This window comes from Perissodus microlepis, chromosome 20, assembly GCF_051167445.1.
Source record: "Perissodus microlepis isolate ML-2025 ecotype Zambia chromosome 20, ASM5116744v1, whole genome shotgun sequence".
NCBI classification, from domain to species: Eukaryota; Metazoa; Chordata; class Actinopteri; order Cichliformes; family Cichlidae; genus Perissodus; species Perissodus microlepis.
In genome coordinates this window covers 27,806,289-27,827,742 of record NC_140480.1, presented here as the reverse complement: position 1 = coordinate 27,827,742, position 21,454 = coordinate 27,806,289, and the positions used below count along the sequence as shown (strand labels likewise).

The following is a 21,454-nucleotide window of genomic DNA, read 5'->3' as shown; positions in this document are numbered from 1 at the left end:
AATTATCTATCCTACTACCTTATCCACCAATTTCAGATCAATTGGTGGATAAGGTAGTAGGGTAAGTTCACTTCCCTAGCAAAGAAGAGTCATTACAAAACCAGCATGATGCTCTGGATCTTCCTATATCCAGTGATAAACAGTTTCTATGCAGATGGCCCTGTTTCCATTTACAAAGCTTGAATCTATTGGTGAGTTCTGTGATGAAAATGAAAATAATGTGAATCCTGTGCTATGGCCTTAATATTTAGAAAATATGCCAAAACACCACAATTACCAGAAAATTGCATGAGAAAATGGCTTTTGAATAAATTATGATTCATCCTTCCAGTACGTTGTTTACACGTTACATTGTTTTTCATTCATATATTTTTTGTCACCTTTTCTGACAAGAGACTCCTGATTGAGTCCTTCGGGTATTCTGGATGCTCCCAGTTTTGTTTGTTATCCTTTGAGCTTGTGTAATTGACCAAATCTCAATGCTGTTTCCCTCTTTGACAACCTCTTTTAACTCTGTCTGGACTCTCGCTCTTCTTAGCAATCAGTAGTTGACCTGCACTGAAGGACAATCTACCTCAAGTCAAGTCCCAGGTTAGTGCAGCAGAAAAAATCATATTGTTGGTTTAAGCAGCTTAATTATGGAACAAAAGGTTAGTATGAACATGACCAACATTGTAAATGATCTACATCCCTGTTATGTAATACAAGACTCCAAATACATGCTGACAAACAGCCCTTCCATTATATGTGTATTCTTGTATGCATTCCTTGCATTATTGTCTGTTATAACAATATGTGGAAATCTCCTTGTAATAATTTCTGTGATTTACTTCAAACAGCTCCATACTCCTACTAATTATCTCATCTTCTCTCTTGCTGTGGCTGACCTGCTCGTTGGGATTATAGCATTTCCTCTCAGCATGGCATTCTCTCTCAGCTCATGTCTTTATCATGAGGGTTTGTTTTGCAAAGTGCGAGGGACCTTTGATATTTCACTGAGCACATGTTCCATCCTGAACCTCTGCTGTATTTCTATTGACAGATACCATGCTGTTTGCCAGCCTCTGACATATCAAACTAAAATCAGCCATCGTGTTGTTGTGTTCATGATCCTGATGAGCTGGGGGGTTTCTGGGATAATTGGAATTAGTGTCACCATTGCTGGATTTAATAATGAAAAATGTGAGGAATCATGTTTGATTGACGTTCTAATGGAAAGCACTGTTGGACCCATGTTATCATTTTACCTGCCAGTGACCATAATGCTTTGTATCTACCTAAAGATTTTCTTTGTTGCTTTGAGGCAAGCAAGAAGCATCCAGAACACAACAAAGTGTGGACAAACTGCCAGTATCAAGGAGAGAAAGGCGACCAAAACTCTGGCTATTGTTTTGGGAGTTTTTATATTTTGCTGGAGTCCTTTTTTTCTTTGCATCACATTCCCACCATTTACCAGTGATTCTGTACCAGTTCCTGTAATTGAAACTCTTAACTGGCTTACATTGGCAAATTCAATGCTAAATCCATTTATTTATGCTTTCTTTTATAGCTGGTTCAGGTCAGCCATCAGAATGATTATTTGTGGGAAAATATTCCAAGGGGATTTTGCCAACACAAATATGACTTGATAAAATATACACATTTCACAAATCTTACAGTAAAAACAAACATAAAACAGCCACTGAACCCTACCTGAAGCATCAGACACATAATGTCTCAATAGCGACTGAAAGAAATAATCTGAGTAGCAAATACATTTTGTATACATGTACAAACACATTGTTTGATTGTTCAAATAGTTTTGCAAATATTGTCATCGCTTATCGTTATGGAGGGCCAGGAGTGACAAAATGAATGAATTAATAAATATTTTATTAATTAATTTAAATTTAAATTAATTATATTAAATAAATATTTCAATAATTATTGAAATAGCGCTCAAGCTGTTATACCGCCAGCAAAGTGCAGGTCCCGGTACACAACTGTCATAACCCCCGCTGACTGTCACCTCTCACAGGTTGAACACCGACTTCATTTACTGAGAATATATCTATTGGGTCTTTATTTCATGATGTTCGTATGTGACATACTTTGTTTCAGTTGCCAATTCTGAATATAAACTAACAATAAGAATATGTTTAAGGGGGAGGAAATAAATAATCAATAATCAGTGTGCCCTGTGTATTCATGCATAATCTTTATAAAAACAGATAACATTGTTGTTTCCATCATGTAGTAACTGTTAGGTTTAACTATACAAAGCTTGTTAGAAACACATACAGACTTCACGATGTTCGACTAATATTTTCATTGTGAATATTAAGCATGAGGGTAACGTACAGTCGAGCTGCTGTCTCAGAGCCCTGCATACTACAGAGTGAGGTCAGCATATCCAGGATATCTTTCCGTTATCTGGAATCACTGACCCTAACACTGGGAACTGGATAAACAGTCACACAAAGCTGGTTCTCAGCTCTGTTAACCCAGTGTTTCCCAGCATGGTTAAATAAAAGTGTTGGCAGCATCAAACTAATCTAACATCATCTACGAGTCTGATTAATTGGTCATATAAATACTCTTTTACAGAAAATCATCCTTATTAGTGCCAACTATTCCAGAGAAGTAAAAATCTCTGGAATAAAGAAAATAAAGACATACCAGCCAAACACAACATTGTTGTAAAAGAAATGAACGCTTCAGGAATGCAAAGTGGAATGAACATGATTGGTTGAACAGGTGTTCCTGCATGTTCTGTGTTATCTGCATTTCCATCAGCATAAGAGACTCAGCAGCAGATTAGAATATAAGTGTTATAAGTATAATGTTATAAGTATAATATCATTTATACATTTAATAAATCACCAAATTAATTAATGCATGTTCCCGTGACATGACGAAGGGGATGACCTGCCAATCTCTGGGGGCGAGGTCACTGAGGCAGTTAAACAACTCCTTGGTGGCAGAGCCCCTGGGGTGGATGAGGTCCGTCCTGAGTTCCTGAAGGCTCTGGATGTTGTAGGGCTGTCTTGGTTGACATGCCTCTACAATGTTGCGTGGAGATCAGGTTCAGTACCCCTGGACTGGCAGTCCGGGGTGGTGGTCCCCACCTTTAAGAAAGGGGACCAGAGGGTGTGTTCCAACTACAGGGGAATCACACTCCTCAGCCTCCCTGGGAAAGTCTATGCCAGGGTGCTGGAGAGGAGAGTCTGTCCGTTAGTTGAACCTCGGATATAGGAGGAACAATGCGGTTTTCTTCCTGGTCGTGGAACATTGGATCAGCTCTTTATCCTCTCAACGATACTTGAGGGTGCATGAGAGTTTGCCCAACCAGTCTACATGTGTTTTGTGGACTTGGAGAAGGCATTTGACTGTGTCCCTCGGGGGGTCCTGTGGGGGGTGCTCTGGGAGTATGGGGTTTCTGGCCCGTTGCTACGGGTCATTCAGTCCTTATACAACCGTTGCAAGAGCTTGGTCCGCATAGCTGGCAATAAGTCGGACTCGTTTCTGGTGGGTGATGGGCTCCGCCAGGGCTGCCCTTTGTCACCGATCCTGTTCATAATTTTTATGGACAGAATTTCTAGGCGTAGCCAAGTGGCGGAAGGCTTTCACTTTGGTGGTCTCAGGATCTCATCTCTGCTTTTTGCAGATGATGTGGTTCTGTTGGCTTCTCCGGGTGATGGCCTCCAGCTCGCCTTGGAACGGTTCGCAGCCGAGTGTGAAGCAGTGGGAATGAGAATCAGCACCTCCATGATCCTCAGCTAGAAAAGGGTGGAGTGCCCACTCCGGACGAGTTCCTGCCCCAAGTGGAGGAGGTCTCGGGGTCTTGTTCACGAGTGACGGGAGAAGGGAGTGGGAGATCGACAGACCGATTGGTGCAGCGGCTGCAGCGATGCGGATGCTGTACCGGTCTGTTGTGGTGAAGAGAGAGCTGGGTGTAAAAGCGAAGCTCTCAATTTACCGGTCGATCTACGTCCCTACCCTCACCTATGGTCACGAGCTGTGGGTAGTGACCTAAAGAATGAGATCGCGGATACAAATGGTGGAAATGGGTTTCCTCAGAACAGTGGCTGTCCTCTCCCTTAGAGATAGGGTGAAATGTTCAGCCATTCGGCCTCAGAGTAGAACCGCTGCTCCTCCACATCGAAAGCAGCCAGTTGAGGTGGTTCGGGCATCTGATAAGGATGCCTCCTGAGCGCCTCCTGGGTGAGGTTCTCCTGGGCATGTGCCACCGGGAGGAGGCCCCGGGGCAGACTCAAGACACACTGGAAAGATTATATCTCTTGGCTGGCCTGGGAACACCTTGGTGTAGCTGGAGGAGGTGGCTGGGGAGTGGGAGGTCTGGGCTTCTCTGCTTGGGCTGCTGCCCCTTCGACCCAGCACCGGATAAGCGAAAGAAAATGGATGGATGAATGGATGTTCCCGTGACAATACCGGGCTTCGTTTCCGCAGTGATTTTAGCACAGTTGTCACGGTTCTGGGTCATTTTGCTATACTGATGTTTTTAAAAGTTATGTTTGACTTTAGGCTTTTCTGTATTGTTTCTGTGATGCTTAGAACTCAAATTGCACTGCTGGAAATAGTTTATTTTGATGCACATGCTGTTTTTTTTTTTTGCATATTTGCATTATTCGTTTTTCCTGCTGTATATAAAAATTGGTGTATCTCAAAAATAAAACTATGAAGACACATAAATTTCCCATGGTTGGAAACTATTTTATGTAACTTTTTTGTATTTACAGTTTTGAGGGATAAGCCTTTTAAATTTCTCTAACTAGAAATATATGTTAAAAAAAACAAAAACGATTTTCAATTTTTTTGTAGTTTATTGCACTTTTTTGCAATTTATGTAGTTTCTATGGACTTAATGCATACATATTATTAAAATTTGGGCTATAACGGTTGAATTGATAGAATGTATAGTAACTTGAAATGCTCCCACAAATGGCACTACAGCATGTAAAAATATAATAATAATAATAATGGATTGCATTTATATAGCGCTTTTCGGGGCCCTCAAAGCACTGTACAATTCCACTATTCATTCCCTCTCACATTCACACACTGGTGGAGGCAAGCTAATGTTGTAGCCACAGCTGCCCTGGGGCAGACTGACAGAAGCGAGGCTGCCATATTGCGCCATCGGCCCCTCTGGCCATCACCAGTAGGCGGTAGGTGAAGTGTCTTGTCAACGACCGAGACTGTCCGATGTAAGCTTTTTATATCAGAGAGGTTTACAGGGGGGAAAGTGATCATTGAAAATATGAATTTGAAGCATTTTTGTTTAAAAAAAAAGAAAAAGTCAAAATTGCTGCATGTAAATGAAGTCATCCTGAGCACTGTAAAATGTTTGTTGTTTGATACCAGGAAGTGGAGAATGTGCATGAATCCATGAAAATCTTGATTAAAATAGATTGAAACCATAATCCATGGATGTTCAGAGAATCATTTAAATTTAACAATTAATTTAGTTTGTTCTTTTCACCATCCACTTTTGAATCTGTTGCAATGCATATACCATTTCTGGCATTATGCTATCGTTGCTACTGCATGTCTCATTCACTACTACAATATTTTTATTTCACTTACATTTGCTTGGAAACCTTTGACTTGTTTAAAAAAAAAATCTTTAGTATATTACACAGGAAATCTGAATAATTTGGAACCAGCTATGTGGTCTCGCAACACAATCTTCATACCTTTAACCCCAATTTTTGTAGATAAGGAAATACCTTTACTGCAGAAAAAGTGTTGACGAAATTGAAGGAGAAAAACCTGCACTGCTAAGGCAAGAGGAGAAAGTGAATAACATTGTCTGAAGGAAGCCAGAAGACGTGCAGCTTTTTAAAACTCTCTCTTTAAGTTACCCTCTCACTAATTCTGCATAAGTGTCCTTCAGATATCAGCTCAGGATACTCAGTTCACGGCTCTCAGTTATCACACAATGACTCTGAAACCTTCCCAAATCATGTCTATTGATTCTGAATGTAACGGTTCCCTCTACCGGATGTTTCTGGTACTGCATGGAGATGATGTCATTTATCTGTTTGCCATCCGTTCTGTCCATATTTACCAACAAAGGAGTAGAGAACATTATTCTTCAACTTTTGTCACTCTTGTAGATTTAATGGTACATATTTAAGGGATTAACAGCTTGTAGCATGTGAATTGAATTGAATGAATGCTTTATTGGCCATATGCAGGTTGCCCCGCAGAGGAATAGGACCCCCCCCCCACTTACACACACAACAAAGACATCACATGGGAATACAGTCGGAGATCGGCAGCGTTACAGAAAAAAACACTGAAAAAGTACACAACAATGGGAAAAGTACAAGAGGAAAAAAAGAGACCTCTTCTCACGCTGGGCACCTATGGGAGGACAGCATGAGAACAGGAAACAAAAAAACTCCTCTGCACAGAGAGCACATAAATGTCCACATTACAACACTGGAGCATGTGACAAGCCACAGGGGTTGGGTAGGGGGTGAGGAGTAATCCGAAGGAACACAGCAGTCGTCCTACACAGCGCTACCATTCCAGCGCGGCACACAGACCCGCCGTCTTCCCCCACAGGAAACAAGCATCGAAGGCGTTTGGAAAGGGAGGGGGATGAGTGCGTGCTTATCAGTGTAAGTGTATGTGAGTGCGTGTCCAGAGTTCAGCTGAGACAGTGTCCTTCGCTCTATCAGGCTAAGTAAACAGTCTGCCAGCCAACCCAGGTGGCCAGGTGTTAGATGTACACCATGATATCCTTGGGTATGTTTTTTTTCTTTTTGTTATGAAGTCATGAAATCTAAGCCACAAGGTCCTGGTCTGGTTAGACAGAATAATGGAAAACTCTATAATGCAACTCTATAAATTAAAAAAAACCCCAAAAAACAAGCATACACACTCAGTGTAGGAGCCATATGAGTTGTTCCTTTTTGACTAAGTGGGTTGGTTTAAATGGACTCACTGTATTGGTGCACGGGTGTGGGGCGTGTCTCATGGGTGTGGTAGATGATAAATGTGGTTGCACTCACCTGTTCACAGCACCTGATGTTGATGAGCAGAAAGGTAGGGTGAGCATGAGGCAAAACTTTCTGTTGACCGCAGCTTGATGTATTTTGACTAGAACTTGATGGTTTTTGTATATTTGTGCACTAATTGATGCCATAGGCCAAATTGTAAATTGGCATTGTAATTAGTGCAGTTATTGGTGAGTTGCAGTTATTTGTTTGTGCAATCTGTGCATTTGTTTAATAGTTAATCACATGTGCTGATTTGTATATTGGACAGTTGCATGTGGAATAAAAGGAGCAAATGGTACAGAAGTGTATGTTATGTGTTCATTGCTGCGCGTCATCTGTGTCCTCATGTTTAGCCTGCCGCGGCCATAGGTTGGAGGAGCCGCAACACTCAGTATTGCAAACTGTTTATTTGTAGTAAATGGAAAGTGTGCCATTCAGTGAGAGAGGGAGAAAGAGGGCTGGGCAGTTGGGGACGGTTGATGTCTTTGGTCCATACTCTGGTGGAGGGGACTTTGATAAATCAGTGGGAAAAGAGAAAAAGGCACTTGAGTTTACAGTTGTCTCAAAGGTTTTTGAGAAGATGGACAAAGGGTTTACTGGAAGAAATTAATGAACTTTGTTTTAACCTCCATTAGGCCTAATATGAATATCACAAACAAAATGCCCTATGTGAGCACAAATTATATACCTACATATATGTAGGTATAAGTCAAAATTGTTGCATGTAAATGAAGTCATCCTGAGCACTGTAAAATGTTTGTTTGATACCAGGAAGTGGAGAATGTGCATGAATCCATGAAAATCTTGATTAAAACAGATTCCAACCACAATGAATTTAGTTTGGTTTTTTTCGCCAGATTCTGTGAAATCTGTTGCACTGTTCATTTTCCAGCTGGATTTTTGTAGCTTTCTCAGAATTCAGATCAACGTTCACTTTTTCAAAAGCTGTTATTTCTCTTCTATAAATGACACATTTCGCAAGTTTGAAAAAATTGTCCTCAATATTTCACCTCGAGATCTTTAAAATGCCCTAACTGGTAAGGACTGTGCTTCAAGTCCAGCATTTACAGCCACCACCTTTGAAAAGTAGTAACTATACTTTAGTAGACGTGCTTCATTTAGTTTTTTTACAGCCGCTAGGACACATTTCTCAATACTCAGGTCACTTTTGCAAAACTCTTCACACAATTCTCCTAACTGACCTTCAGCTTGGCAAAGCAGTTCATTTCACATTCAAATGCACTACAACTACCAAAACACTTTATTCAGGTCTCAAATAAACGCATTCTTCCAGAACACTAGCAAAGGTTGACAGCCGACAAACACACTTTGTCACCCACAAAACAATGACCTAAAAAACACTAACAACATGTAGCATTACAGTGTTTTCTTGTGTAAAACAAGGACACGTCTCTGTATATAATTTCAATATATGTTACTGGAATGAATCAGACATCATGCAGAATTCGTTAATATTTGTTTATGTATTTTTATTTTTTTTGCACTAAGTAATCCCAAAATACAAGAATTTGTATACATACCATCCACTGATACACATACAATAGTAATGCTAATCTACTCGGTCTTCTCCATTTGGCCACAGGTTCTCATCCACATCACATCTTATGTCATCTAGGGCAATACACCTAGGAAAGAATCTTCTGGCATGCCTGATCCATCCCTGGCAATCTTCTGCTGATATCTCCAGGCATCCAGCATTCATTGCATCCAGGATTTGATCATGTGGATGATGGTCGTAAACCTTCCACCGCCATGAGGAAAAGAATTCCTCTATGGGGTTGAGGAATGGAGAGTAAGGTGGGAGGAAAAGACCACTCTGTGACTGCACGGGAGTGATGAAATGCCACATTGTCCCATACAATTATAAATGTTGGCTGATTCCTTCTCTCCGCATCCCTTTCCTCACCTAGCACAACCCTTCCATAGAGATCATGCAGGAACGCAAGGAGCCCTTCAGTGTTGTATGGCCCAATTAGTGGTCTGTGTAACAGCAGTCCATCAGTGGATATTGCTGCGCACATTGTGATGTTGGCACCCCTCTGGCCCGGGACATTCACTGTGGCTCTCTTCCCAATCACATTCCTTCCTCGTCGCCGTGCTTTGGCCAAGTTGAAACCTGCCTCATCCACAAAGATGAAAATGTGGTGTGTTTGCCTGCCTTCAAGCTCCATGACTCTCTAACATAAATCCACAAGGCAACATAAGCTGTTACAGTAGTAAATTTGTAAAAATTGTCTTTGTGTGTGTTTGGTTTTGTTCAAAAACAGATCTGTATTTTATTGTGATCTTACCTGGACATACTGGTTCCTGAGTTGCTTGACATGTTCAGAGTTCCTCTCAAAAGGCACAGTGTACAACTGTTTCATCCTGACCTGATGTTTTTTCAGGACTCTAGAAATTGTTGTTATGCTTACACTGTGAATATTTGCGAAAGTAACGTTGTCTGCCAAGACTCTGTGTCTCATTTCAGTGAGTTTTATCCCATTGTTTCTGATGACCATATCAACAATGGCAGTTTCCTGCACATCAGTGAAAATCCGTCCTCTCCCTCCTGTGTGAGGTAACCGTTGAGTCCTAAGCAGAAATGCAACAACAATTACACAAAAGCTTATTTACTTCTGAAATGTGCAAATGCCCTTGCAGAATACAAGTTACCTGTTGGTTTGCCGGAAAACTCTAAAAATAGATGCCACTGTAGAGCGTTGCAGATTTGGCTGCACTCTCTGACCAGACTCTCTCATTGAGTGACCATGATTTACTACATGACCAATTACAGTAGCTCTGATGTCATCTGAGACTACAGCTCTTGATCTTCCTCTTATTCTTCTTGCACCACGCATACGTATTCCTCGCCCCCTCCCAGCCACTCTTCTTCCTCTTTCAGCCACTTCTCCGTTTCTGGCTGGGTCCATGTTTACATCACAAAACAAACCTATTCAGCAGTTGTCTCCTTTTGTAATGAAATTGAAGGAGTAACACCTGTGTAGATGTTCATCTGCAATGACAATCAGCTGTGGCTGGTTAAACTGCATTTTTAGATTTAAAATATGTTTCAATAAAATATTGCTGTTGAATTTTGCTGTCTTATTCAGTTTTGCATTATGTTATTGTTTTGACCATAAGTTTAACAGTTTTGAAAACAGTATGTAAGTACATGCAAAATGTCCTGTACGTACAAAGATTTTTGGCAGTTGTTGTGTCTGAGTGAGAAAATAATTCATGAAATTTGAGAGATGTAGTCATTGAATGCATTTTGTGCCAAAACAATGATAACTGATCCTCAGTTTAGCCCACATAGACTTCTGTTGTGCTCACTGTGTGAGGAGTTTTGCAAAAGTGACCTAAGTATTGAGAAATGTGTCCTAGCGTCTGTAAAAAAACTGTAATGAATCTTTAAGTGATTTTTTGATATAATGGTGCCCTCTGCTGGATGATCTGCACACTCTTACCGTTTCCACACAGTTGTTTTTAAAAGTTTTTGACATTATTTTCATTGTTTTTCAGCTTGTTTTGTTTTGGGAACCATAAAATGAAATTGTTCGAGCTCCTTGTCTGGTCTTACCAACAACTCTACAAGTAAAACTAAACATACAGTTAGTAATGATCCAGGAGATATGTTAAAAATGTACACAACACAGTTATTTCAATGTTCCATGAAAGAATGTGTAAATCTACACAGAGTATAGTAATCCTGTTCAGCTGGATATGAGGAGGTCAGGGATGAATGTGTTGTGTAGTCTCAATAATATTAAAGCAATAGTGTGATCACAATACTGATAACTGGGAGGCTTAAAAACGAGCTATTACAGTCTCAGAAATATTGTAATATCGATAATAATAATAAAACAAATCAATACGAATATTTTTGTCAATATGTGGCGAGTTAGACAGTCAAGGCCTTTGAACCAATTCAAGGCTCCGAAATCAACAGATTCTGTGAGAGAGAGGAAGCATTTTTTCAGGGATATAAAAGTCCAAAGAAAGCCGTAACCTTTTCCGTGCCAGAGTATTGTTTAAACTTAAAAGTCACTCAGAAGTCACCAAACACTCAGGACTCTTCAGAAGATCGTGAAGTAGACTTATAACACTACGAATGGCTGGTGTGAAGCTGATACCCAGGTCCAGATTTAGTATCAGTCCGCGCAACGCAAAAACCTCTTTTGGCTCACAAAGCTGCTGTCGTGGTTACCCGAAGAGGTGCAACGTTAGTTTCACGATGAATTTACCCGTGTGAGTGGAAATTTCTATGGGTGATTTACAGTGCGCTAATTCATGTGATTCATATACAAAGATGTAAACATTTAATTTCAGCAATTTCCAGCCAAACGCAGCGCAAAGCAGCGGCTTACAGATGAGCACATCCAAAGGAGCAAAAATAAAATAGTGTAAGAAGTTTTATAAAAGATTCTCTCTGAAAACAGTGTGACGGTTAAGATAAAAATAATTAAAGATTAGGCTGAAGCAGAATCAACCCGGTTTTCTATAAGGATGAGCTCGTCTGTTAGAAATGGTTGGGACTGACGCCAAAGACGCCAACTTAAGTTGCGCGTGTAGCAATGTAACTGCGCGAATGGATCTTGTTTATTATTATTATTATTATTATTATTATTATTATTATTATTATTATTAATAAAATTATTATTATTATAATTATTATTATAGCTTGTCCGATCTTTATTATTTATTTTTATTTTTATTTTTTTAACTTACTACAATCTAAACAGACAGGACCGGTGGACAAGGAAGAGAAAGACGAGAGAAGTTGGGAAGAGGCTCCACAAAGGAGATGGAAAGAAAATAGATGGAACAGAGAGAAAAGACACTAAAATTAACTGGATCACCTGCCAGGGGGAAAACATGCAAGAAGAGAACAACACAGCAGGGAAACTACAGCAACAACCAACATAACCATACATTACAGTGAATGCAAGACCGACAAGTTCAGCTCAGTTTTGCTGTTCCATAACAGATCAGAATTATTCCTGAAGAGCAGAAACGGAGAGACAGAGAGGGAGCACAACCTTTCGATCATTATTATTTCGATCCCTCTCTCATATTCAAAACATCAATGAAAGAATATCTGATTGGGACCTGATTGAAAAGCTGAGTAAAATGAGAAATGTATAAACAATTTGTTTCATTGTGCATATGGATGAAATATAATGTAGATAAATGGGACAAAGGTTGAACTGAATGTTAACATTCATCAGATCACAGCTCAGGTTGTGTCAAACCAGCAAGTAAAAACATTTTTGAGACACTAGAGGATGTTACCCTTCAGAGGTCCTAAATGTACTAAATGTAATTGATAAATATAAGTTATTAGCCAGTAAATGACTTGGCAATGTTCATGTAATACAAATATATGTATTTTATTTTTCCCGGAGGGCAGTCATTTTTAAAAACAAGATGGCAGCTGCAGTGTAAGTCAGACTGTGAAATAAAAGATCAAAGAAGACATAAACAGTATTTAAGGATGGAGTTTTACGGAAAAGAAAGAAACAACACAGTCTGACCTCCCTGGTCTACAAACACAGGAGAAAAGAAGGCTTCCCAAAATAATCGGCAGCTCACCCCTACTTGCTCCGCACTTCACACACATGCCCGACTTTTAACCAAACAGCTATTGCTAAGGCTGCTCCGTGCACCTGAGTGCACGGGAAGTCTGCCACACACCCCGCACCGCAGCTGTTCGGTCGCCCTTTTATAGTCCATGTGAACAGCAGGAACCAGTTACATCAGGCCGCTCCTTAGGTCCACCAATCACGGCCGACCCCTGCACAGGTGAATTTGCATACACACATTAAGACACAGATAACCCACCAACACAGGCACGTAACAAGGATTTTTCAACATTTAGACAAATTGTGTTTGAAATTCAAACTAATCTGCTGCACACTTTCTCTAACTCTGCTGCCACAAGGACAGATACAGGAAGTCGCTCAAACCACATGAAACTAATCTTTATAGTATTTGTTTTATTTTACTCCAGGAGCAAAAGATGTTTTCCAAAAATGGGACAAACTGTTGTTTAATTTTATGGTTGGTGTGGTCCTGAGAGTCGTTGAGCTTGTCTTTGTTTTTAGGGTCACAGGTTTCAAGCTGGTAATCACGGTGTGAATCAGAAGGGTTAAATGAGCCCCTCCTGGTCTCTAATAAGCCTGCCCCATAAAGGACTTTTTCTTTTGTTTCGGCCCAATTCATGTCTGTGGATCTTTTCTTTGTTAGTAACACTAAACATGTTAGAAGCTGAATTAAGGCTACACAGGGTTTATTTCCTCGCCCGATGAGTTAAATTCTTTGCTAAAAAAGTTAAAAAGCTTAAATTTTCATGTTCTATTGCTGTGACACAGGTGAGTGGGTCAAACATGAAACAGGAAGTTGACCCAGAAAAGCACAGGCTGAGGAAAATGACTTAAGTGTCTTTATTGTAAGATCATAAACTTGTTATAGCTAGTTTGTTGAATAAACCACTGATGGAAACAGGAACATGATGAAATCAATAAAAGTGCTCATTTTTGTGTTTTTGAATGTTGGTTGTCATTTATTTTATTCACACAAATGCAGTTTGGACAAGTGCTGATGGTCCTTTGTTAATTAAAACCAAACAATCACCATTCCAAGGTTAATCAATACCACTGAAACAGATAACAGACAATAGCTGAAACTATCTTTAATCAACAGTCACGCTAAAGGACAATTTGATTGATTAAATCATGGTTAGTTTGTTACAATATGTGTAACATAACTGTCGTCCAACATGCAGCAAATTTGTTGGAGAAGCTCAGAAGAATCAAACTCAACATCTGGTGCATCTCGGACACCAAGGAATTTGGTGCTTTTGACGACCTGTTGACGACGGCTGTTAATCGAGGTGTGGATTAAGCGTGCTAAACGAGGTCCTCCCAGTCTGATCAAACTCATTATCTTGGTGCAATTCAGAAACAACACGCTCAAGCAAAAACTGGGTCAACCCCCCTCTGACACCTTAATGCGGGCTTAATGATGACACGATGCCCACGTCTCCCAAAGAATTCACACCTGTATTCATGTAAACTCAGCCACACCCACCTTGATTCAGACCCTGAAACCTGTGAGCCTAACGTTTAATGCAGGGACAGTCAACGACTCTTAGGACCGCCTTGAATCCCAGTGGAGGTTAAATACGTGGCTCTCTCCATCAGACTTTAGATCTGGACTCCAGTTTTCTTCATTTCAAGAGATCAGGATTAAACCTGCAAGTACTACTATTTACAGAAGTTCCAGTTCCTCTGCAGGCTGATTTAGCTGAACTCAAGAAGATTTTTGAAGCTCTCAACACAAGATTAGGTGAATACTGGGCCAACCATCACAGTACTATGAACTCTCCTCAGTGGACTCCTGGGGGACTGGAGCCCACCATGAACTCATATCTGAATCCAAACCTCCACCAAGACGTGGGAATGTACACACAGGAGCTGGCTGTGACCGTTCCTAAACCTGTGCACGTAAGGAAGGGGATTTTTTCTGAGCTGCACAGTAAAGTTTCAGAAGCTGGCATCCCCGTCACTGCAACACATTTTGACCTGCAGCGGGAAATGCTCTGGATGGGAAACTACACGGTAAGAGCCAAAATGATGCTTCAGCAGAGTTTGTTTCTTCTACATTCACCTTAAACTTTGCACTGTTTAATAATATTTGTGCTCTTCTCTTAGGGTCATGTAAAATCCTTCCTTGGACCTACGATGGCACGCTACTCTTCTTTCCAAGTGCACGCAACTGATGCCATCAGACACATGCAGAGTTTGGACACAGGCGTGCTGTTCCTTTCTGAGTGCAACCTCAGATGTTACACTCGTGGAGGCCTCGTCATGTTTGATTATCGGTAAGTGTTACATTGACTGTTGATGACCTGAAGCTGTGAAATTATTCCTTATGTTATTGAATTAATGGCAATTTTTGGTGCTTTTCAGGATGGAAGAAGGAGCTGATATGCACAGTCTCCTCATGACTGATAACATGCTGCTCATGGGGGGATTACAAAACTATGTGGTTGAAGTTGACATGAACACACTTCAAGAAACTCAAAAAGTAAGACACCAGGCTTATGTTTATCAAAATCCACAACTATCTATGCTTACACCACTGGCACATCATACAACTGACTTCACAGCGAGTGTCTGACTGTCTGCTGTCTCGATTGTCCTTCCAGTTCACAGTGGAGGCACCTGGAGTGACAATAATGCGTCAGACCAATCATTTCTTCGTCTTTGGGCACCCTTCTGGCAAAGTAAGTATCCCCTGATTGCATCAGTTTGACGAGGTTTGGTTTATATCTCTCTAACACCGACCCTCTGCTGATAACAGGTGACCCTTCGAGACTTGCGCACATTTAGGACACAAAAGTTTGACGCATTTCCTGGTGGCCTGTCAGACTTTGATGTTCACGGAAACCTTTTGGCTGTGAATGGGTTCTCCAGCCGAGGGCTGAATGAACGTTTCCTCATGGTGTATGACCTCCGCATGATGCGAGCTGCAACCCCCCTTTGGGTGCATGTGGATCCCTTCTTCGTGCGCTTCATTCCTACCTACACGTCACGGCTCGCAATCATCTCACAGACAGGTATGAAGCTGGCTTCAGGATTCTTTAGTCCAGTTTTCTGTAGCATAGTCTTACTATGTTTGGCCAAAAAATGTGACACACAATTTCTTTGTGTGATTTGTGGCTTTGCTATAACTGCCTGCATTCTGTGTCTTTTTTCCAGGTGAGTGTCAGTTCTGTGAGCCCACTGGCCTCGCCAACATGGCGGATATTTTCCACGTCAACACAAACGGCCAGTTTCTCACAAGTTTTGAGGTCTCATCCAGCAAACAAGCCTTAGCCTTTGGAGATTCGGGGGGGTGTGTGCGTCTCTGGTCCGATACTCTTGATGTTATGTTTAACGTCTACTCCAGAGAGCCCTGCGATGTGGATGCACAGCCTCAGCTGACCTGGAATCATAACCTGCAGCCCTGCTCTCCCATCCCCACTGCCCAGGCTACACCCAGCTCAAGGTAACACAATCACTAACGAGACTGAAGAGTTTGCATTAGAGCGTTCATAAATATTGTTGTCAGATTCAATAAAAGTTTGTAAGATAATGTCGAGTCTTCCCCAGTTGATATAAATGGTTTGCTCAATATTTTAAAAGCAGTTCTCAAAATTAGAGTCTCATGTAGTTCCCATTAAAGGTTTCCATCTAAAACATGTTTCTTTTCAACAGATGGGCTCCTGGGATGGACCCAGAAATCCCACAAACTATTGAGACTGTTGGCTTCAACAGTTATGTGGAAAATCCTTACGCCTGCCCCTGTAACCAGGTATGTAAAAAACTTGTTGCTCTTTTAAACTGTCATTTTTACAATATTGTAATAAATTTACAAAAAAAGTTAAACCCATCTCCACATGGTGTATTTTAAGTTTTTTCCCCTGTTTGTTGTTTGCAGGTCCCTGCAAATAAAGAAGGGACACCTGGTTATTACAACCACGTCCCTGAATCTCCAGCAGAGAGTGATGAAGAGCCGCTCCTTCACACTGTTCCCGAAAAGTACAGAAAGGTTGGACTTGCTATGTTTCACCCTGGTGTTCATAGAGATACAGTTAATTATGATATGTAACAATTTCTAGAGTGTTGCTACAAGCTTTGATTTCCCAAACATGTGACAAAGATGTGTTTGTTGTGCTTCAGGTGACAATTAAATACTCTAAACGTGGACGGGAAGATTTTGACTTCAAACATTACAACAGGACCTTGTTTGCTGGCCTGGAGCCGCAGATTCCCAACGCCTACTGTAACTGCATGATCCAGGTAAGAAGCTGAAGTTTCACAATGTGTACATTTAATTTTTAATATGAGACAATTTGTCAAATGTTCCATGGGTCTTTTATGTTTGCATCTTAGGTGTTATACTTCCTGGAGCCAGTTCGCTGCCTTGTTCAGAATCATTTGTGCCACAAGGAGTTTTGTTTGGCTTGTGAACTCGGCTTCCTCTTCCACATGTTGGATTTGTCACAAGGAGATCCATGTCAGGTAAGTTTCTTTCTTTCTTTTTTTTTCAATCTGTTGGGGATTGCAAGGCTCTTACTCATTTTGTTGTGACTGCCCAAAGTAACCTCTAATGTCTTCTTCCTTAAGGCCAGCAACTTCCTCAGAGCACTTCGAAACGTCCCTGAAGCCAAAGAGATGGGCCTGATCCTCTCAAACTGTGAGGAGACGACAGGAACAGTCGAGCTAGGTCGCTTAATCCAGAGATGGAATCACTTCATCCTCTACCAGCTCTTCCAGGAGACACAGGAGCAGGAGGATCCACGGGCCTACAGGACGACCAGGAGCAGGTAAAACACATCGTTGTTGACCTGCATTCTTACTGGACACTGTCCCAGTCTTATCATTATGTTTGTTTATAAATGCAGAGTTTTCCTTCTGGTTTCTGAAACTGTGATTTGTGTTTGTGTTGCAGTTCTCTGGGCTCCTCTGGCGACTCTGTCATTAGAGAGCTGTTTTGTTCTGACGTTGAGAACCGCAGCCTGTGTCTCTGTGGCATAGAAACAGTCCACTCCTCCCTCATGTCGCTGTTCAACATGCATTACCCCGACTCTCAAGGTGAGTCTGAGAGCACTGAGAGCATGGATATCTGTGACTGTGAATTACTCTGTCTTTGAAGCTTGAACTATTAATGATTACATAATGGTTTGAATTAATTTAGTTTTTGAATGAGCAGAGGGAAATATCTGCTTGATTTGATGTACACTGATATTCATTGTACTTTGACACTTCAGGAAAAAGAATAAAGGAGCACGACTTTGCTGAGATCCTGAAGAAAAGCATCTGCCTGCAGCAGAGATCTCACACATGGTGTGGAAACTGTGACAAGTATCAGCCCACAGTGAGTTACAGCTTTCATTCACTCATAATGACAAATCATTTATGGTTGATTGTTACCTTTTGTGCAGGGTAATCATTTCTTTGTGTTACACTGTAGGTGCAGACATGCAACATTCGACATCTCCCAGATGTTTTGGTGATAAACTGTGAGGTGAACAGCAGCAAAGAGGCCGAATTCTGGAAGGTTCAGGCCGAGGTAAGTGACTGATTCACCGTGTTTAAATACAGTTAAAAGAAACAAAGAAACTAATGATTTATGTGTTCATTATTTACATGATTGTCCATGTTTTTGTTTTTATAGTACGCCTTCAACAAATCCATGCAGAAGACAGATCAGGATCAGCGTCACGTGTGGATCCCCGCCACGCTCAAGATGTCCCTCAGCAAAAGTCAGAGACTGGAGATCAGCAGCTGGCCTGAGGGCGAGGAGGTGAGGACTTTAGATTTTCAGCTGATCTTTGCACTTGAAGAAATAATTGAGTAACTTTTCATCACCAAGTTAAAATTTGACTTCAAAATTAAAACCATATTTCCAGGAGCAATATTTTTAAAACATTATTACACTAATCTGTAGATATTGAACTATAGGTTGGTTTTAGTGTTTTTGTTTCTGTAACACATGAATTTCTCAACTTTTGTGAAATGAAAAAGTTTATCTTACAATTATTTGCACTTTCTGTTACTAGTTAAGTGCTGCTGAACAGGCGGAGGGAGCTTCTCTGTATGACTTGGTGGTCACGGTGCCGCACATCCTGGACGCTGGCACGGGTGGTAATCTGGTTGCACACATCAAAGTGGGTGAGACCTACCATCAAAGAAAAGAGGTGAGTGACGCTTAGATAAGAAGTTTGACATCTGCTGACTACAAAAAGTTTAATTTTTAACATTCAAAATGATTTTATTATTTCAGGGAGTCTCTCGCCAGCAGTGGTACCTCTTCAATGACTTCCTCATTGAGCCGATTGAGAAGGTAAGGATCCTAGATAAGATTCCTGCTTGTTTATTCATGCTAACTTTAATGTGTGCAGTCATTTAAAAGATGTTTCTCCTTTTGTTTTCAGACTGAGGCTGCACAGTTTGATGTGAGCTGGAAAGTGCCAGCCATCCTGTGTTACGCCAAGAGAAACTACCACACCAAATACAACCTCCGCAGTGAGTGTCAGCACAATCAGTCTGAAGTCAAATCCGACTTATATCGGACTGAGAAGCAGAGCAAGACAGACGCCACTTTCATCCCACTCACAGTCAGTGAGATGCCGCAGGCTGGTGACCTGGTGGGGCTGGACGCTGAGTTTGTAAAGCTCAGTGAGGTAAGTCTGGCATCATTAATTATAATATAGGATTAAAAACAATTTTAAATATTCCTAGTACATATTTTCAGTAGTTCAGCTAATCTGACTCAAGTATTTAAAACAAAATTGAGCCCTGAATGTGTGCGTTTGCAGGAGGAAGCAGTGCTGCATAGCGACGGCACCAAATCGACCGTCATGCCCAGTCAGATGTCTGTGGCCAGGATCACCTGTGTGAGGGGTCAGGGGCCCAACGAGGGGGTCCCCTTTATCGATGACTACATCTCCACTCAGGAGCAGGTGAGAAGCTGCAGAGAGAAAAGACCACGATGACCTAAAAGAATGAATATATAATGTTTCAAGGATCCACCCGCTAACTTGTCAATTTGTTCTTCCAGGTGGTCGACTATTTGACAAAATACTCTGGAATCGAACCTGGAGACCTGGATGCCACAGTATCATCTAAGCACGTGACCACGCTGAAGTCGACCTACCTGAAGCTACGCTTCCTCATCGATGCAGGAGTTCGCTTCGTCGGCCACGGCCTGCAGAATGACTTTCGTGTCATTAATTTAGTGGTACGTTATTTCATCAGTTTTAAATTTCAAATTAGTTCATGTAGTTTAAAGATGTGATTTTTTTTAATAGATGTGCTTTGATTTTAATGTTTTTTATTTTCTGTTTCTTAGGTACCCAAAGATCAAGTTATTGACACCGTCCACCTCTTCCGATTGCCCTACAAGAGGATGATTTCTCTGAAATTCCTTGCTTGGTATTTTCTTGGTAAGTTAGTAGAAACAAAAAAACAAAATCAAATCCAAATAATCCAAATATGAGTCTGTAATCGAATTAAATCACATTATTACTGTGAGAGGGATTAGGATCCAAATATGTAAACTGGATAATCCGCTCATGTTACTGAAGTCAGTATAGTTCATGATGTTTTAGTTGTCATCAAACCCATCTTGGAATTAATCTGAACAACAAAGTATTTAGAGGCTTTTTTGAGTTCATGCACTAAAGCGTACGTGTTAATTCCTCATATCCACACTGTAATCTGAAGCTGAACACTTTCATTTGAATCATTCCTGACCTTTTTTTCATGTCCACAGGCCTCAACATCCAGGGAGAAACCCACGACAGCACGGAGGACTCATGCACGGCCCTGAAGCTTTACAGGAAGTACCTGGAGCTGTATCAGGAAGGAGGGAATCATTACGTGACGAAGGTGCTCTACGAAGTCTACGACAAAGGCTTCCAGCTGAACTGGAAAGTCCCGGATTCGGATGCAAGATGGTCCGTCTGAGTGGACTGAAAGCACTCTCCTTCCACAGGTGCTGCTGTGCTTCCCTCTGTGATGGGACTGTGAGCAACACCATGACCTGAAGATGCTCGGGCTGTTTATTTTGTATCATATTTTATAGTTATTTGCTTTGAGTCAGTGACTCAGTTATTTTTATCATATCTAAATGTAAGCTTTTTATATCAGAGAGGTTTACAGGGGGGAAAGTGATCATTCAAAATATGAATTTGAAGCATTTTTGTTTAAAAAAAAAAGGAAAAAGACAAAATTGTTGCATGTAAATGAAGTCATCCTGAGCACTGTAAAATGTTTGTTGTTTGATACCAGGAAGTGGAGAATGTGCATGAATCTGTGAAAACCTTGATTAAAATACATTGAAACCATAATCCATGGATGTTCAGAGAATCATTTAAATTTAACAATTAATTTAGTTTGTTCTTTTCACCATCCACTTTTGAATCTGTTGCAATGCATATACCATTTCTGGCATTATGCTATCGTTGCTACTGCATGTCTCATTCACTACTACAATATTTTTATTTCACTTACATTTGCGTGGAAATCGTTGACTTGTTTAAAAAAAAATCTTTAGTGTATTACACAGGAAATCTGAATAATTTGGAACCAGCTATGTGGTCACGCAACACAATCTTCATACCTTTAACCCCAATTTTTGTAGATAAGGAAATACCTTTACTGCAGAAAAAGTGTTGACGAAATTGAAGGAGAAAAACCTGCACTGCTAAGGCAAGAGGAGAAAGTGAATAACATTGTCTGAAGGAAGCCAGAAGACGTGCAGCTTTTTAAAACTCTCTCTTTAAGTTACCCTCTCACTAATTCTGCATAAGTGTCCTTCAGATATCAGCTCAGGATACTCAGTTCACGGCTCTCAGTTATCACACAATGACTCTGAAACCTTCCCAAATC

General features: G+C 40.8%; 2 protein-coding genes across 2 annotated transcripts; both read left to right on the top strand.

The window, feature by feature from the left end:
• The first annotated feature begins 638 nt into the window (after positions 1 to 638).
• Positions 639 to 1,628, top strand: LOC146364759 (trace amine-associated receptor 1-like). Its single transcript, XM_084917727.1, has one exon. It carries the CDS (start codon positions 639 to 641, stop codon positions 1,626 to 1,628), a length of 990 nt encoding a protein of 329 aa, XP_084773853.1.
• Positions 1,629 to 14,389: 12,761 nt separating this feature from the next.
• On the top strand, positions 14,390 to 20,614 carry LOC146364758 (PAN2-PAN3 deadenylation complex catalytic subunit PAN2-like). Its single transcript, XM_084917726.1, has 22 exons — positions 14,390 to 14,632; positions 14,726 to 14,895; positions 14,984 to 15,101; positions 15,223 to 15,300; positions 15,378 to 15,633; positions 15,776 to 16,064; positions 16,274 to 16,385; positions 16,497 to 16,607; positions 16,739 to 16,858; positions 16,952 to 17,080; positions 17,186 to 17,385; positions 17,511 to 17,653; positions 17,830 to 17,936; positions 18,033 to 18,131; positions 18,237 to 18,365; positions 18,622 to 18,759; positions 18,846 to 18,905; positions 18,997 to 19,245; positions 19,381 to 19,524; positions 19,623 to 19,802; positions 19,914 to 20,007; positions 20,337 to 20,614. The coding sequence occupies exons 1-22, from the start codon at positions 14,390 to 14,392 to the stop codon at positions 20,528 to 20,530; spliced, it is 3,363 nt and encodes a 1,120-aa protein (XP_084773852.1). The 3' UTR covers positions 20,531 to 20,614.
• Positions 20,615 to 21,454: the final 840 nt, after the last annotated feature.

Bases quoted from the DNA above. Each gene is read 5' to 3' on its own strand.
- LOC146364759 (XM_084917727.1), top strand. From the start codon at position 639: ATGGAACAAAAGGTTAGTATGAACATGACCAACATTGTAAATGATCTA.
- LOC146364758 (XM_084917726.1), top strand. From the start codon at position 14,390: ATGAACTCTCCTCAGTGGACTCCTGGGGGACTGGAGCCCACCATGAAC. The intron at 16,859-16,951 runs GTAAGAAGCTGA...TTTGCATCTTAG, and splicing joins ACTGTAACTGCATGATCCAG to GTGTTATACTTCCTGGAGCC. The intron at 19,525-19,622 runs GTGAGAAGCTGC...TTGTTCTTCCAG, and splicing joins ACATCTCCACTCAGGAGCAG to GTGGTCGACTATTTGACAAA.